This window comes from Notechis scutatus, chromosome 6 (genome assembly GCF_049901735.1).
Source record: "Notechis scutatus isolate UNSWTSFEM ecotype Mainland chromosome 6, rNotScu1.2, whole genome shotgun sequence".
NCBI classification, from domain to species: Eukaryota; Metazoa; Chordata; class Lepidosauria; order Squamata; family Elapidae; genus Notechis; species Notechis scutatus.
The window spans coordinates 64,175,540-64,191,606 of NC_142014.1; the positions used below are offsets into that span (position 1 = coordinate 64,175,540).

At 38.1% G+C, this 16,067-nt stretch overlaps 2 protein-coding genes across 8 annotated transcripts in view; one reads left to right on the plus strand and one right to left on the minus strand.

The window, feature by feature from the left end:
* DNM1L (dynamin 1L) overlaps positions 1–12,966 on the minus strand; it is a 47,747-nt gene extending 34,781 nt beyond the window's left edge. Inside the window, exons 1-2 of one of the 7 annotated variants that reach the window (XM_026695082.2) lie at positions 12,706–12,966; positions 2,004–2,151 (exon numbers count right to left, since the gene is read on the minus strand). In XM_026695082.2, coding sequence (XP_026550867.2) covers positions 2,004–2,151; positions 12,706–12,939 — 382 coding nt within the window. In that variant the 5' untranslated portion in view covers positions 12,940–12,966. The remainder of the gene's footprint in view (positions 1–2,003; positions 2,152–12,705) is intronic. The other 6 variants (XM_026695081.2, XM_087968527.1, XM_087968524.1 and 3 more) reach the window with 6 other exon arrangements.
* Positions 12,967–12,997: 31 nt separating this feature from the next.
* DHX58 (DExH-box helicase 58) overlaps positions 12,998–16,067 on the plus strand; it is a 30,797-nt gene continuing 27,727 nt past the window's right edge. Inside the window, exon 1 of the mRNA XM_087968530.1 lies at positions 12,998–13,124. The gene's annotated coding sequence lies outside the window, so the exon portion shown is untranslated. The remainder of the gene's footprint in view (positions 13,125–16,067) is intronic.

The window sequence follows — 16,067 nt, forward strand, 5'->3', positions numbered from 1 at the left end:
AATATATTTTGTAAGGACAGCAAAAACATTTTATCTTTCTTTTATCATTTAAAGCTTTTAATTTCAGTAAAACCTTTCATGGTATTTTTCATTGAGAGAAATATATGGGGAAAATTCAAATACTAGTCATACAAATAATGTATTTTCTTGATATTTTTTTTCTTTCCATAATAAAAACAGGTCCAATATATTCCACTTCCCCTGTTGCCCAATTAAAATCATTTTCCCAGAAGGGCAAATTACATTCTCTTAATCTTCTGATTAAGCATGGGGCATTGGGGAACCTGAACATAAAGATTAAGAAAAAAGGATGATTCTTCAAGAGGACAAATTCCTGCTTTTACAGTAAAGAAATGTTCGTAGAGCTTTAGAAAGTAGTAATCACTGTTTAGGTCCTTCTTTATATGAGAAAGTGTCTCCAGATGCTGGAGCTCTGACTATAATACAATATAATACTAATATATCCTAACTTGCTGTCAGATATAGTGAAAGTTGTCAATGAAGTGCTTTGAACATTGTAAAGCAGGAGTTTCCAAACTATTTCAGGCTGTAGAACCTGTTCAAAAAATTCATTTCCCAAAACCCTAATCGAGAGACAAAATTCTAGGGATAGAAAATTGGCTGCATGCAAATGAACCTTCTCAGCTGCACAGAACCTTCATCAACTTTTCAAAGAACTGCCAGGTTCCATAGCGCACCGTTGGAGAGCCCTTAATCTAAAATACTGTTAAAAAACTATGCCTAAATTTGATTCCCCCAACATTACATGTACAAAAAGAAATAAACATATTTTAGAACACATTCACTACCTATCTTGTAGTGGCTGCTTAAGGATGAACAGTCCATAAATACAGCGCAGGTGGCCAGATTCTGCACAGCAATACTGGGGATTCGTCACAAACACATGTCTTCTCCACCATAGTTATGTTATATAACCGTGATAGCGAACCTATGGCATGTGTGCCACAGGTGGCATGCAGAGTCATTTGTGCGGGCATGCGAACCCCAGCCAAACTTACCTGCACTGCGCATGCACATGCCTCCCAGCTAATTTTCGGCCTGTTTGAGGCCATTTTCAGCCTCCAGAGGCTCGAGGGAAGCCTCTGCAGCCTCGGGAGGCCCAAAAATGGGCCTTCTGGAAATATCGGAAGTGCTCGTTTTCAGCCTCTGGAGGGTCTCTGGAGCCCAGGGGAGGCCATTTCGTCCTCCCGGGGGCTTGAGGGAAGCCTCTGCAGCCTTTGGAGGATGAAAAATGGGCCTGTTTCGTCACTTCTGGTATTTCCCTGGGAGTCCCTGAGAGGGCGAAAAAGGCCTCAAATGGGCCGAAAATCAACTGGGAGGTGCGCACATGCACAGTGCAGGTAAGGGGGAATGGGGGGTGTTGCGTGCGCATGAGCGGGGGGAGGCACACTGCATTGTGGGTGCTGGCACACACGTGTGTGTGCGCGCTTTCAGCACATCACTGTTATATAACTATAATGTAGCAAACCCTTTGCACTGCTTAATCTTTTCCCTTTTAGCAATGGATCTACAATGGGCCACAGAGTTTATGGATTGTAATGTTAGTATAGTTAGACCATGTATAATGGACAGACTGGATTTTATTATAGATTTTAGTTCTTATTTATTATTTTATACTAGAATTTTTAATTGTATATTTACTGAGTGTTTTATTTGTTCTGGTCTCTGGTCTAAGACTGTAATAAACTGATTGATTGATTAATTGAACACATTCATATACCCATATACAATATAAACTTATTTCATTAGATCTTTCTTTCCCCCCATATATAAACTTCCTTAGACATAAAATTACTGAATTCTTGTTGCAATTTGCTACCTGTACTTCAACATCAGGATACTTAAAGGGAGAAAAATAGTAATTTAAAAAACCTAAGGCACAGGAGAAATTTAAGTACTGCTTCTTCTCCGTGTTGACTGCATGACAAAGCCTCATAATCACCATTTAAATATCCACTAATCGCACAGAGGGCAGGCCTTACCGTTTTCATCTCCAGTGGTTTTCCGACTTTCTTCTGATGTAACATGTACCAGCTGCAGGATGAGGGGTCTTCGAGTAACAATCCCAGTGCCTCTTGGGAGCAGATCTCTTCCAACTAGGCTTTCTAGTACAGAACTTTTGCCACTGCTCTGAAAATGAGAAGAGAGGACTTAAATACTCATGCCACCATTCCAATAACTTTGGACAGTTTCTTTCATCTCAGTCATCAAAATAAACTCCCATTGAGGTGGGTTTGTCCTTGGCAATCCAGATTCAAAGGGGGAGAGATGATGTGAAGTGTGCAAGATGCTCAGTAATTTTGTATGAATATATTAAATCAGAATCTATTGCTAACTAACGGTGCAGAAAATTCCTGGTGATGTACGGTTAATATTATGTTGCTGAGTTTCAGAGGACAACTAAAACTGTTACCTGTTGAATCAGGTGCTTGGAAAAGAGTCCTAGGTGCCTTCTTTAATGGGAAGGCAAGGTATAAGTGAAAATGAATATTTTGGGGCTTGAGATTGTGTATTTGCTGATTTTCATAATGATATGAACCATTTTAATATACTATACACCAAGTTCCTTTGACTGCTTTTTAAGTGTACCTTGTCTATTTAAATCTGCCAAGAATATAACAACACAAAAACAAGCACACAACTTCCCTACTGCTGTCACTGACATCTACTTATCACTCTTACCTGGACCTGCAATGAGAAGATGACCTGCAAAGTTTGACCCATGTGTAAGCATTCTAGTTACATAAAAGTAACACATTAAAATATAATTCCTTGAAGTAAACTCCCCTTTAAATATACTTTTCAAATTTTGGATTTTTATTTCACTTGCAACTATGTAAAAAAGAACCTTTGAAACTAGTCGCTACCCTACCATATAAGACTCTTTAAATCAGGGGTGTCAAACTCAAGGCCCGTGGGCCGGATCCAGCCTATGATGTGTTCAGATCTGGCCCTCGGGGCCGTCTTGGAAAATGTAAGGGGTCGGCTCGCATTGCTTCAGCCCAGTCTACCGAAAAGCAAACAGGAAACATGCCAGCAGTTTGGGGAGTAGTGTCAAGCTGGCCATGCCCATCCAGTCAGCCACACCCAGTGAGTGGCGTCAAGCTGGCCACACCCACCGAGTCAGCCACACCCAGTGAGTGGCGTCAAGATGGCCATGCCCACCTAGTCAGCCACGCCCACCCGGCCCTCCTAGGTCAAACATATCCCTGATGTGGCCTTCAATGAAATTGAGTTTGACACCCCTGCTTTAATTAGATCATCTTAAGCAGCATGAATGGATACACCATTGTTTCATCAACACCAAACAGTTATCAACAAAACCAGTTTCAGAAAGCAGATTTCACAATTAGTAAGGAAACCATACCAGGAAAAAAGAGAAAGCAGAAGTCACATTCTTGTAGTATAGCCACAATGAGTCACTTGACAGTGAGGTGGGAAGGACAATAATTTAATAAGTAATAAACTAAATATTTGTGTTTAATATTTATGCTTAACAAATGAAAAACAAAGAAAATCTTATATGGCCCTGCAGAATCATATTAAACACAGTTTAAATGCACTGTAAATTTCTTCATTCAGTATTCTCCGGGATGTAAAGAATCAACAACTAATCAGTGTCTGTTTCATTTATCTGTTCTTTCTCAAAACATAAACCAGAGCAGGAACAAAGTTATCTTGCAGAGGCAAGATAATAGACAGAAATAAGAAATTTCTGCCTAAGAAATAGGAGTAGCCATGTTGACCTGTTGCAGAAAAAATAATAATCCACCATCCACCTGTATTAGGACACATGATTTATGGACTGCAAACAAGTTCGATTAGATAAATGATGTCAAACTCTGAGACAAAAATATAGGAGTATCAGGGACACGGTGGTGATATGACTGAAAGAAATTGTTCTCAAAAAGCAGAGGCACTTACTTAATAGTGATTATTAAAATTACTAAGTGGTATACTGGGTATTCTTGTGGTTTGCTGGTTAATCTAAGTACATCACAAAGAAAATTTAAATCCAGATTCAAGGTACAATACTACTATCATTTCATGTCCACCACCCACTTTAAATTTTCTCTGTTAAAGAATTACCACCTTCATGTCATAGAATGATAAACAGATTACAGAACAGAGTTGGAGGAAGCATTTAGGCCAGTGATGGTGAACCTTTTTGTTGTGATGTGCCGAAAGCGTGCCAGCACCCACAATGCAATGCACTCAGCCCCCCCCCCCCGCGCATGCGCACGCAACCTCCCCTTACCTGCACTGCACATGCGCACCTCCCAGCTGATTTTTGGCCCGTTTGAGGCCTTTTTTGACCTCCTGGGGGCTCAAGGAAAGCCTTTGCAGCTTTGGAAGCCGAAAAACGGGCCTATTTCTGCATTTCCGGTATTTCCGGAAGGCCCGTTTTTCGGCCTCCAAAGGCTTTCCTTGAGCCCCCAGGAGGTCAAAAAAGGCCTCAAACGGGCCAAAAATCAGCTGGGAGGTGCGCACATGCACAGTGCAGGTAAGTTTGGCTAGGGCTTACTTGCCCACACAAATGGCTCTGTGTGCCACCTGTGGCACACATGCCATAGGTTCGCCATCACAGATTTAGGCCATCAGATTCAAACAGCAGCTGACTGTATATTAAACCATCCCTCACAAATAACTGTGTAGCCTTACCTGAACACCTGTATGTACTAAACAGAAGACTATGACTTCTCTGGGTAATTTGTTTTATTGTCAAATCATGCTTACCTGTTAAGAACTTACTTCCAACCTTCAACAAGACATTGTCTTAAATCCATTATTGGTATCTTTTGCTCAACTGCCCAAATGGGGACTGGATTTTTGTCACTAAGTCATTATCCAAACAGTCATTAAGCAAAACATCATATAACTATGCTACTCAGCAATGGCAGCTCCAGTAGTCATTAGGTAAAGGATCTCAAGTTTCTGCAGTCCTGCCTGAAGTGCTGGCAATTGTATTCTATTAGCACTATGAAGTGGTATATAAATCTACGTGCTACTGCTATTATAATAGAAACTGCCTTACAAAAGATAAATGCGCCAAATCTGGCTAGCCAAGAAAAGCAGTTCAGTAAAAAGATACTGTAATTATGAGTAATTTCCAGTTAAGTTTGCCTCCAGTACATTCCCAGGCAACCCCAGCTGAGAGCAAACACAAACACCCTTCATTTCAATTAGCAAAACTATCACCCAATATGTATTTACTAATCATCAGTGAACATTTAAAAAGTTAACCGGCATGCCTGAGCAGAGAAAGATACTAATAGCAAGCAACAGTTTACATTAACTGCAGTACTATAGAACAAGTATAGAACTTTCCAGAGTCACTGGAAACAGTGCTACTGGTAATTAGCACATATAATTCAAAGTCAGTGGCCTTGGGTTATTCCAACTTTAACCCTTTTAGGTGTACACTAGGTGAATCCTCTCCATTTCTGCACATTAAATAATTTGAGGGATGGAGATGATGTAACCAGCAATGACACAGGTACATTCCTATGAGGGAGAGAGGCTCTAGGTAATGAACAAAGTGGAATATCCCCAGTCCTTCCCTGCCCTGTATAAATGAGGTTAGATTTCTATACCACTTTCTTGTAATCTGCAGCATTAATTTAAAATGTATTTAATATCTTCTCAGACATCCTAACAAACAAACAAAATCTGGAACATTGTATTTTCTTTTTCTTTTTCTTTAATAATTAAGTTACCAAAAATTTTCTTATGTGAGATTGGTCTATCTCTCACAAAGGGAAGGAAAAGCAGGAACCTTTGGACATTATGCCTATATATCACAAGACCAGGAAACCACTTTACGAAAAATACTTCAACTATTTTATTGTTTTCTTGATCTAGATAGGGAACACAAGGTATGGGAGCTTGGTCACATATTAGATTTAGGGCGTAAACTGAAGGTGTGGTATTCTCTGTGACTAATTTTGTCAATCAAGATGTAACCTTTTTCAACGTTGGGTTACAACTTCACATGTGTTGGAGGATTACTACTTCCATCATCCTAACTAGCATCCTTGAAGCAAAGGCTGGAATCAGAAAATTTTAATGATAAGCCAAGACTCTCCTTCAGGATGGATTAACAGGAAGAGAAAGGAATATTAGGTATGTTAGCCACCTTGAGTTATTTATCAAAATAATAAAGGTGGGAAATAAATAACATTACAGAGTTTCTATTTGATTACAATATATCAAAGGTCTCCAAACTTGGCAACTTTAAGACTTACGGACTTCAACTCCCAGAATTCTCCAGCCAGCTGGCTGGAGAATTCTGGGAGTTGAAGTCCACAAGTCTTAAAGTTGCCAAGTTCCATTTAAACTCTTTTCTATTCTGTAATACACTACACAAATTTTCTGAATAAACACATATCCTAATTAACTCTAATAACTGACATACATTGCTTTGCATTTCAGTTTTTAACATTTGTGTAGTTTTAAAGTTTTTAAAATGCAACTGATGTAACACTTAAAGATTTCAATGGATTTGGTTTTTTCCATACATACATAAGGAGCCTAAACAAGATTTCTTCATTAAAACTATGAGCTACAGTGTGTTTGATATTTGAATTACGTTGTTGGCATTTTTCTGTTAGTAACTGGTTATGCTAAGATTACAGCCTTTTACACACTTATTAATAAGTATGTGCCAGCAAACTTTTGTTTTTGATAAAATAAGTACTTTTTAAAAATATTCATTTTTAGCTACCCTATTTTCTTTATTTTAGCTTTTACTGACTTTCTAGGTTTATTTCATTTTATGTCAGAGCACACCTAGAAAATCTATATAAGACTTTACCCCAATGTAACAGAATCCACATTTCTTTGGCCTTTAGCCGTTTAAAAATGTATTTGGCAAACATCTATGAAGAAAGAAAGAAAGAAAGAAAGAAAGAAAGAAAGAAAGAAAGAAAGAAAGAAAGAGAGAGAGAGAGAGAGAGAGAGAGAGAGAGAAAGAAGAAAGAAAGAAAGAAAGAAAGAAAGAAAGAAAGAAAGAAAGAAAGAAAGAAAGAAAGAAAGAAAGAAAGAAAGAAAGAAAGAAAGAACATATCAAGCAAGCTCTCAGAACATGTGGTACCCCAAGTGGGCCTTCATCAAATCTCAAAAAAGACCCTACAGGAGCTCCTCCATAACAGACAATGAAGAGAACAATAAACAAGCAATGCTGTCATTTCATATGTCGCAGGAATATTGGAAAAGCTCAGGAGGATCTTCTGCCAACACAAGAAACGTGCTCATTTCAAACCCAAGAATATACTAAGGCAGAAGCTTGTCTACCCCAAGGATAAAACATCCAGGCACAAACTGAGCAATGTGGTATATGCAGTACAATGCAGTAAGCTATGTGCAGATCTGTACATTGGGGAAACAAAACCACCACTTCATAAACACATGGCACAACATAGGAGAATAAAGCCATCAAGACTAGATTCAGCAGTCCATCTGCATTTAAAAGACAAAGGCCACTCTTCTGAAGACAGCAAAGTCCACATTTTGGACAGAGAGGACCGCTGGTTTGAAAGAAGGGTTAAAGAAGCCATCTATGTCAAAGTTGAACAGCCCTCTCTCAATAGAGAGATACAACACTACCTGTCTCCTGTTTACAACACAGTTCAACAGCTCCAAGAAGGCTCCACACCCATTTGCACTACTCAATTGACCCTGATAACACAGATTAACCTCCAGGTTGCTGTAACAACTTGCTAAAAGGATGCAAATGACCAGCTGTCTGCAAGGAGTATAAATCCTTCCATTCCCCACCACCCAGTCAGAGCTGAAGAAGTTTCTTGGATAAGGAGTGAAATGTCTTCAAAGAAAAACCAGAAAGTCCAGCTGCGTCTTAAAAAGAACACCTTTGGGATATTTGGCAAAGGATTAAAAGTGCCTCACCCAGCTAAAATTATATCTCAGAAGCCTACAAATCCTACTCCTAATTTTACTTTATACGATTAGAAGATAAGTCTGGCTTTCCTATTTATATGGGCACAAACGGTGCCATGCTTTTCTAACAGCAGTAAAAATTTCTAAATAAAGGCCAATTTTATCTTGCTTGAAATTATTTATTGACTAAACTATGACTCCAATCTGGCCATATCTAAATGTGTTCAACTTCAATCTCCAAAATTTGTAGTCTGCTCATTACTTTTTGTTATATTTGGGGAAATCAACTCTTGGACTCAGGTTACTACTATGCTTGCAAGACATTTTATGAATAGCCTTTATAATAAGATCACAGAACTGATGGAACCTAGCCAATCTTCATTTATCTAGAAAAGGCTTTGGCAAAATTGGACTTGGTAAGATCTAGGATAGGAAACAACCAAGATTGTCCAGGGCTCCAGAACAGACTAAAGGGGAGGGGAGGGGAGGGAGAAGATGGCAATGGCAAAATATTTCCATGCTCTTGCCCCCAAATTATATCAATCTGTAGGAAATAATTACAGGTGATTTTTTTTTTAAAATAATACAATAAGACTGTAAGGAAGAAAGCAAGCAACTAAGTACCAACACCAATATATGGTGGCAGAAAAGGATGACAAGACAAACCAACAATAAGAGGGAGTCATCTAACTAATTCTGACTGGGTGGTCAGGATCCAGGCCCTAGAAGACACAGAGAAAACAAGGGAACTGAAGACCTGTATTTTATGGTATGCTTCAGAGACATTCATTTATTCATTAAATTTATATCCTACAGTTAAAATATGTTTCCATTGAATTAAATCCCACAAATCCAATTATATCCAGGGTCGAACTTACATTCAGACTTACAACTCCAATAGTGCTCATTATTCACCACTGATGATAGGATTTCTGGGAAATGTGACTTAGCAGAACTACTATGGCATAGAATTATCATCAATAACTTCTTTAAAAAGATATATTCATCAAATATATTTATATGCACATAAACTTGTTTTCCACTTAGAATACATAACGCAAAATCTTTGCTATATGGTGTGTACAATGTAATGCATTGTTACATTATTTGTTTTATTTGGAAATTTTACTACTTGCTCATGGCAACTCAAGGCGGCTTACAAGAAATAAAAATACAATATAAAAGAAATAAAAATTAATTAAAATAATAAAATAACTCCCCACTCTGGTAACAACACACACTTGTACCAGTCATTTAATGGGCTCCATCCCACTCTGGGTTCCCAAGCTCGCTGGCAGAACCACATCTTCAGGCCTTCTGAAAGAGTGTCAGTGGGGGCCAATCTAATTTCCAGAGGGATGATGTTCCAAAGGGAAGGAGCCACCATGGAGAAGGCACTTCTTCTGGATCATGCCAGTTGTGTTTCCTTAAGGGACAGGACCCACAACATTCCTTGTCTCCCGCTCTAGTGGGTTGGGTGTATGTGACTGGCAAGAGATGGCCCATCAGATAACCTGGTCCCAAGCCCGATTTTCCAGTTATCATAGTTCTACAACTTGGGACAAATGGAATGTCCAAGATGCCTGGCTTATGCATTTTGGGAAATAGGTAGACATTGCCTAATCGGGGACCCTAGGATATCTTCATGTAGATGCAGTCTTGTATGTTTCATCAGATTGCCTAATTCTCTTTGGTATGAAGCTGTGGAATATGATTAAAGGTGTTAGTTGGTAGAATGCTGTATTGGAAAGTTGTCTTCCTTTATATAACCCACTATAGTCATGACAACCACCCCATTTTTGTCAGCTTCTCAGAGAATGATATAAATGATATACTTGAAATCTTAAACGGCATCTTGTGCTACTCTGCTAAGAATTTTGCAGAAGGTGAGTTCTTTATTGGTGATTGATGAAAGCATTCAAGGTAGAAGTGCAGAAAGTTGGAGGAAGGGTGCCAGGTAAAGGAAGATAGGTGGCAGCAATAAGAGCTTTGTATATTTATTCTAGATGTTTTCATTGGTTTTTGTTGTTTTAAAATATTTTTACTGTTTTAACTGTAATATATTTTTGAACAGTAAGCCACCCAGAATCATTGACTGAGATGGGCAACTATAGAAATTGATTGATTGATCAATTTGAATGAATGAATGAATGAATGAATGAATGAATGAGCAAGAAAACTACCATAGGGCTATACTAAGGCAAGGCAAGGGAGATATGAATCTAGAAAGTTTCTGGAAAAGGAAGATTGAGATATTCAACCTTCCTCTATTTAGCTGTGACAGAGAAAAGATTTCATAAATTTAGCCCTGAATATACTATGGAAAAAGTGTATAAATCTATTGTTTCGGGGGCGGGGGGGGGATGACACATTACAATATATGTCTTATAAAGTCTGCATTCATGCTATGAAAAAACTCAGATTGTATGTACATATATCTCTTTTCTATGAGATTCCAACTTTTTTTTTAAAAAAAAATCAAGTTTCTTGTCTTTATAGGTACAAAGTTATGCTTGAAGGAATTTAACTGATACTAATTGGAAGTTACAGACAAGGCCAAATAAAAATGACAGTCACTGAAATATATTGTTCTTTTCCTCCAGAACTAGCACATGTAGCAAACTAGTGAAATAGTTTATAGACAATTATGCAAACACATTCCATTTTTACAGAACTCATTTCTTTTGAGAAGTGCCTACAGACAGAGCCATTAGCCTATCAATGAGAAACATTTTCTGTACCTCCTCCTCATTATGACTTAATAATTTCAAGCCTCTGAAGAACTCTGAAGTTGCTTCTTGGATGAGAAATGAGACATTTTCAAGGGGGGGGGAAATCAACTCCTGTCATCTTTTGGAAAAGCACCTATGGGGCAACCATGACCTGGATTAATTGATAATCTCCATAGACATCCAAGCTTCTACTAATTCTACTCTGCTATGTGCCCTCAATTTATAAGAGAGGAAGATTGAGATCTTCAACCTTTCACTGTACAAGTTTAGCAGCACCAGCAAGATTTCAGTAAACTTAGTCCTGTATATATTATGGAAAAATAATACAAATCTGTTAACCAAAATGCTCTATTTTTTCCTGGAAAATGCTATCCCTTACACATGTATTTGATCCTTTGTCAGTTTGTTTTTATATTTATAATTTTTATATTTATATATTAAAATATAAGCTGCCTAGCATCACTTTAGACAAGGTGAGTGACAATTAAATTTAATATATTAACTTTGTGATTTTCATATTCTCTAATTTTCACATTATATCCCTGAATTCTTATCACTGAGATCTGATCTCTTATGGTTTCTATAATTTTAACCATGATTTATCAATCACAATTTATATTTTTCTCTGAAGAACAGGGTGTGGCATTTATATTTTCCTAGCTACTCACCCCTGAAAGCAACTGACAGAATAATCCCTGTTTATAGCATCACCTCCAAACTGTTCTCTGAATAAAATATTTCTTATTATCACTTCCAAATGCCTCCACAGCACCTATATACGTCTATACAAGACCATGTGTTTACAACGTGCATTTCCTCATTTATAAAGTGACAGCAAAGAGACCTTTTATTTAACACAGTTGTTGCAAGGATAAATCTTCATGCACAGCAGCTCCAGACAGCACATACTAAACCAAACACAAAAACATACAAACTTTTCTTATTTAATACATAGGGACAAAATGTTCCCATTTTTCCTTTTAGCTTTAACTAGCTCAGGATTTTATCTGCTCAACATTTAAATGCATTAACTTTTAACACCATTGCAATATTTCCAAATATCTTCTCCTATTCAGTTTAAATATTGTTTAACAAACTCGACTAATCCCATCCTTAGGATTTAACAGCAAAACAAACCACCAGAGACCTTTTGATAACCTTACAATGTAGCCTTGATGCAGCTTTCCCCAAAGTGGTCAGTATCAATCCCCCAAAATTGCTGACACTATCCAAGAGGTTACTGTTATTACTGTTAGTAGTCATGCTATTAAAGTAGAATTTATTTTTCAAAATTTCATACAATGTTTGGGAATTGATGAACAATCTGAAGGGTTCAATGAGCTGTAGGACTCCTGATTTAGGGTGCTATTCCCAAAAATTTATATTGCCTATTTGCAGCCTTCAGGCCTGTTGTGTTCCCCTTAATTTGCTAGTAAAGGGGGAAATATTAATTAAGTCAGGACTGGAAAGAGTCTCTCTGCATGCTTTTCCTATTTGAGAGTGATTTCTTTCATTCTGGGAGGGGAATGTAACATGTGGTTCCAAAAAGAAAAAAGAAAGCAAAGGTTTTTATGTCAATACAGCTCTTAACACCACTAATAAACACATCACAACCGCTTAACTTATTTATATAAAAACTTAACCCTGCACACCTCAAGACTCCAATACAATTACAATAAAGCTCACTTCCAGTCCTACAACTGGAAGGCTGCCAATGCTAATCACAACTGCAATATCCATAAATGCATTTTTAAAATTTGCACACCTCCCAGACTCGCTGGGAGTTGTAGAGAATAACAATAACCACAACCACAACAAACCACCACCCCGCAACCCCCACACTTTGCAAGACTCGCATTGGCCGGCCAATATTTCCTTCCCTCAAACACCCCCCTCCCCCCAGATCAGGAAGGAAACCCACCTCTCTTGCACCCGCATCCCACTGAAACACTCCGCTCTCCCAGCCAACCCCCACGGGTGGAGGGCTCCCCCAAGGGCATCTGTTCGCTTCCAGCCCGAGCGGAGGTCACCCTGGCTCAGGCCCCGCCTGCCTCACCTGCGTCCCGACCACCACGATCTGCGGCAACTGGATGATATCGGCGCCCACCGTGTTGAAGACGTCCTGCAGCTTGTTAATGACCGGAATCAACGCCTCCATGGCGGAGAAGATGGGGCGCGGACAGTCCGCAGGGCAGCAATGAATGGACGGGGAAGGGAAAGAGAGAGAAAGAGGAGAAGGCGCCAGGGAAGGGCGCTTGCTCTGCCACCTTCCCCGGCCGCCGACACACATACACGCGCGCGCGCTCCCCCAACAGGCCCTGCGCGCGCTCTCCCGTCTCCAGAATGGTAGCCGGCGTCGGCGCAAAGCATGGCGGGTACTGTAGTACGGTCCTTCCTGGGGCGGAAAAACTGCCGAAGGTTTGTCACGTGCAGGAGCATTTTGGGTGTATGTCTTCATCTTCCCGCTTGTAGTTAGTTCTCCTGATGTATTTATTTTAAATTAGTTGTGAGGTCTGTCTGTCTATCTAAGGAGAATGTTTTCAGAATTCTTTGGCTTTGCTTTCTATAACTACTTCGGCTTAGTGGAATATAAAATTGTTCTAAGCGTATTCTAATCTTTTGCTGGTATATTTTATTAACAAACATCAAAAAAGACGTTTAAATTTTTTTTATTGGTTATTTCCCTCCAGCCAGAAACAATTACCTTATTTTCCATAGACGTATCACTTGAATAGTACATATTTGAATAATACAGCCATTTTGTGGGCTTTGTAATCCCATTAATCAAGACCTACCAGTAGGGAACATTCACAGTGCATTCAGAAAGTATGAAATACATGAAAGCCCTGAAGAAGCTTCTTGGATGAGAAGCAAAACGTCTTCAAAGAAAAAAAACCAGAAAGTTCAGTTGCCTCTTAAAGAAGCACCCTTGGGACAACCATGATCTGGATGACTGAGAAGCTCCATAAACATGAAAGCCCACTTAGAGTTTGTTCCTTACAGTTATTTATTCAGATCTTTTTTTGCAAACTCTAAGCAGGCTTTTATGTGTTTTGCATGGAGGAGAATCTTCCATCTAGCTATAAAGCTATAAAGCCCAGATCAGTGGAGGGCTGCAGTGATGGTTGTCCTTCTGGAACTCTGTCCTATCTCCACACAGGATCTCTGGAGCTCAGTCTGAGTGACCATTGGGTTCTTGGTCACTTCTCTTACTAAGGCCCTTCTCTTCCGATTGCTCGGTGAGGCCAATGAAGGACACCAGATGTGAGGTACAGGTTTTGTTTTCTTTTATTGGAATGCTCTATAAAAAGGGATCCTGGCCAAAATGCCAAGAGCCCAGAACAAAGGATTAAGAAAGCTTTATACAGTTTCACTAAAGCAGAAGGTGGGACAAGGCGGGATAATAAGAAATATCATGTAATAAACATTCTAGTAATCATCTAACAATTTGTTCTATTAGTCTCTAGCCATCCCTATTTGTAAACCTTGGCTAATGAATGCTCCAGGAATTATCTAATGCACATTCTATTTGCTCCAGGCCATCTCTACTCCTAACTTTTAGCTTAGTTATGCAGGATGTCTAACTCTTTGTTACTGTTATGAGTCTTCTTATCACCTAGAATTGCTACAAATGTTACACATGCATATTCTCTGTGACTAAGCATTCTTTGTTCTTGCCAGACAGACCACAATTAAAGGCTTCCGGTTTTCTTTCAAGTGTAGGCCATAACCTTGCTTTTTTTTTTTCCAGCAACCAGCCCATCAGATTAATGAGGGGGGAAAATGAATTTCAACAACCCTTTTTGTTCCTTTTTCTATCTGATTCTCCCTACTGTGATCCTCCCTTCTGCTTCCTAGTATTATAATTGCTTTTCAAATTACTCTTTTTTTTGGTTGTTGCTTCAATGCTTAAGTTTTTAACTCCCTTCCCCTCCTTTCCCTTTTTTGCCCCGCTTAAAGTTGCTTGGTCATTAAATATGGCTTCTTCTTTATCCTGCCCTTCTTGTTCTGCCAGCGTTTCTTGTTGTTTTTCATAGTTCAAAATCTCCATTTCTAAAAATTGAAATATGAAGCCAAAAGATCCTCTTCCGTCTTGTGCTTCTTCTTTTTGTTCTTTAAGTTTCATTTTAAACTCTTCAAGGAGTGATGCCATTTAAAAAAAATTTAAACAACCCCCAATTGATTTTATTTTGTTTCATTAGGATTCATCATCCAAAATTCCAGGAATCATCCAATAATCCAAAACTGTTTCTTGCTTCTTTTCTTACTTTCTCTTTCCAGGGGCTTTGTTATCTTGTAACAAAGTTTCAGCTACAATGTATCTCTTGCAAGCCTTGTTAAAATTCCACTATCGATTTTTTTTAAAGTTCCAGGTGGTCTCCTCCATTTTCCAGATTCCACCCCCTTGTTTCCTTTTTCCCTCCTCTGCTTTCTTTCTTTTTTAAAGAAGGTTTTTAAATTATCCAAGAATCTTTATCCTTTTGACAGTTTATTTTCAGCTAAAAATAGCCTATTAATGTCAAAGTGGATTAGTATCAATATCTTATTCGAATCTCTTCTTAACGTTCCAAGACAATTAAAACTGTCAATGTGAGAGGAAAAAAAGCCAATTCCGTCCTTTCCCTTTCTCTTTTGCTGCTTGAGATCTTTTTTAGGAATAGTATTAGTCTTTAAAATTCAGGTTCCAGGTACCTTAAATAGATGTTCTCCATTCAACTCGGTCAGTCAAGCTTTCTCCTTTAAACTTCCTCCTGCACAGTCTTGTCCGGTCGGGTTCTTCTTTGAGGTGGCCATTTCTTTTTTTTCTTTTTTTTAAACAAGTTTTATTTTCAAGACAAACAATACATAGATACACATAAAACAAAACATAAAAGCATAAAAAATCTCTTATCTGAAAGTTGATTAGTCCCGGGTTAAAACTCTTGGTACAGACACAAATTCAAATTCATATTCATTTTACATACCATTTCATATCTTATTAACATTTTCAGTTTTCTATATGTCTTCTCCTCTCCTTTAAATTTTCTCAATTTTATTTTATTTTATTTATCTCCTCTCAATTCATATTATAATATTTATTATTCTTTGTCTGTTCTATTCCAGCCAGCCCTTTATTTTCCTTCTTTAAAAAAAAAGAAAAAACTTCTCCTGTACACTATATGGAGTATGATACCTTTATCTCTTTCCCCTACATTTATAATACTTAATATAAAACACATGACATATATTGGGATTCTGTCTGGTACATTCTAAAATTATACTATATTATCAAAAATAATACAAATCTATTCATTAGTATTAATATTCATTCATATCTTAAACATTTAAATCATTACTTTTCAATTAAGTCACATACTTTTATGGGAGCCCTATTTTCCATAGTTATATATTATATCCCTCATCATATATTATAGCTCA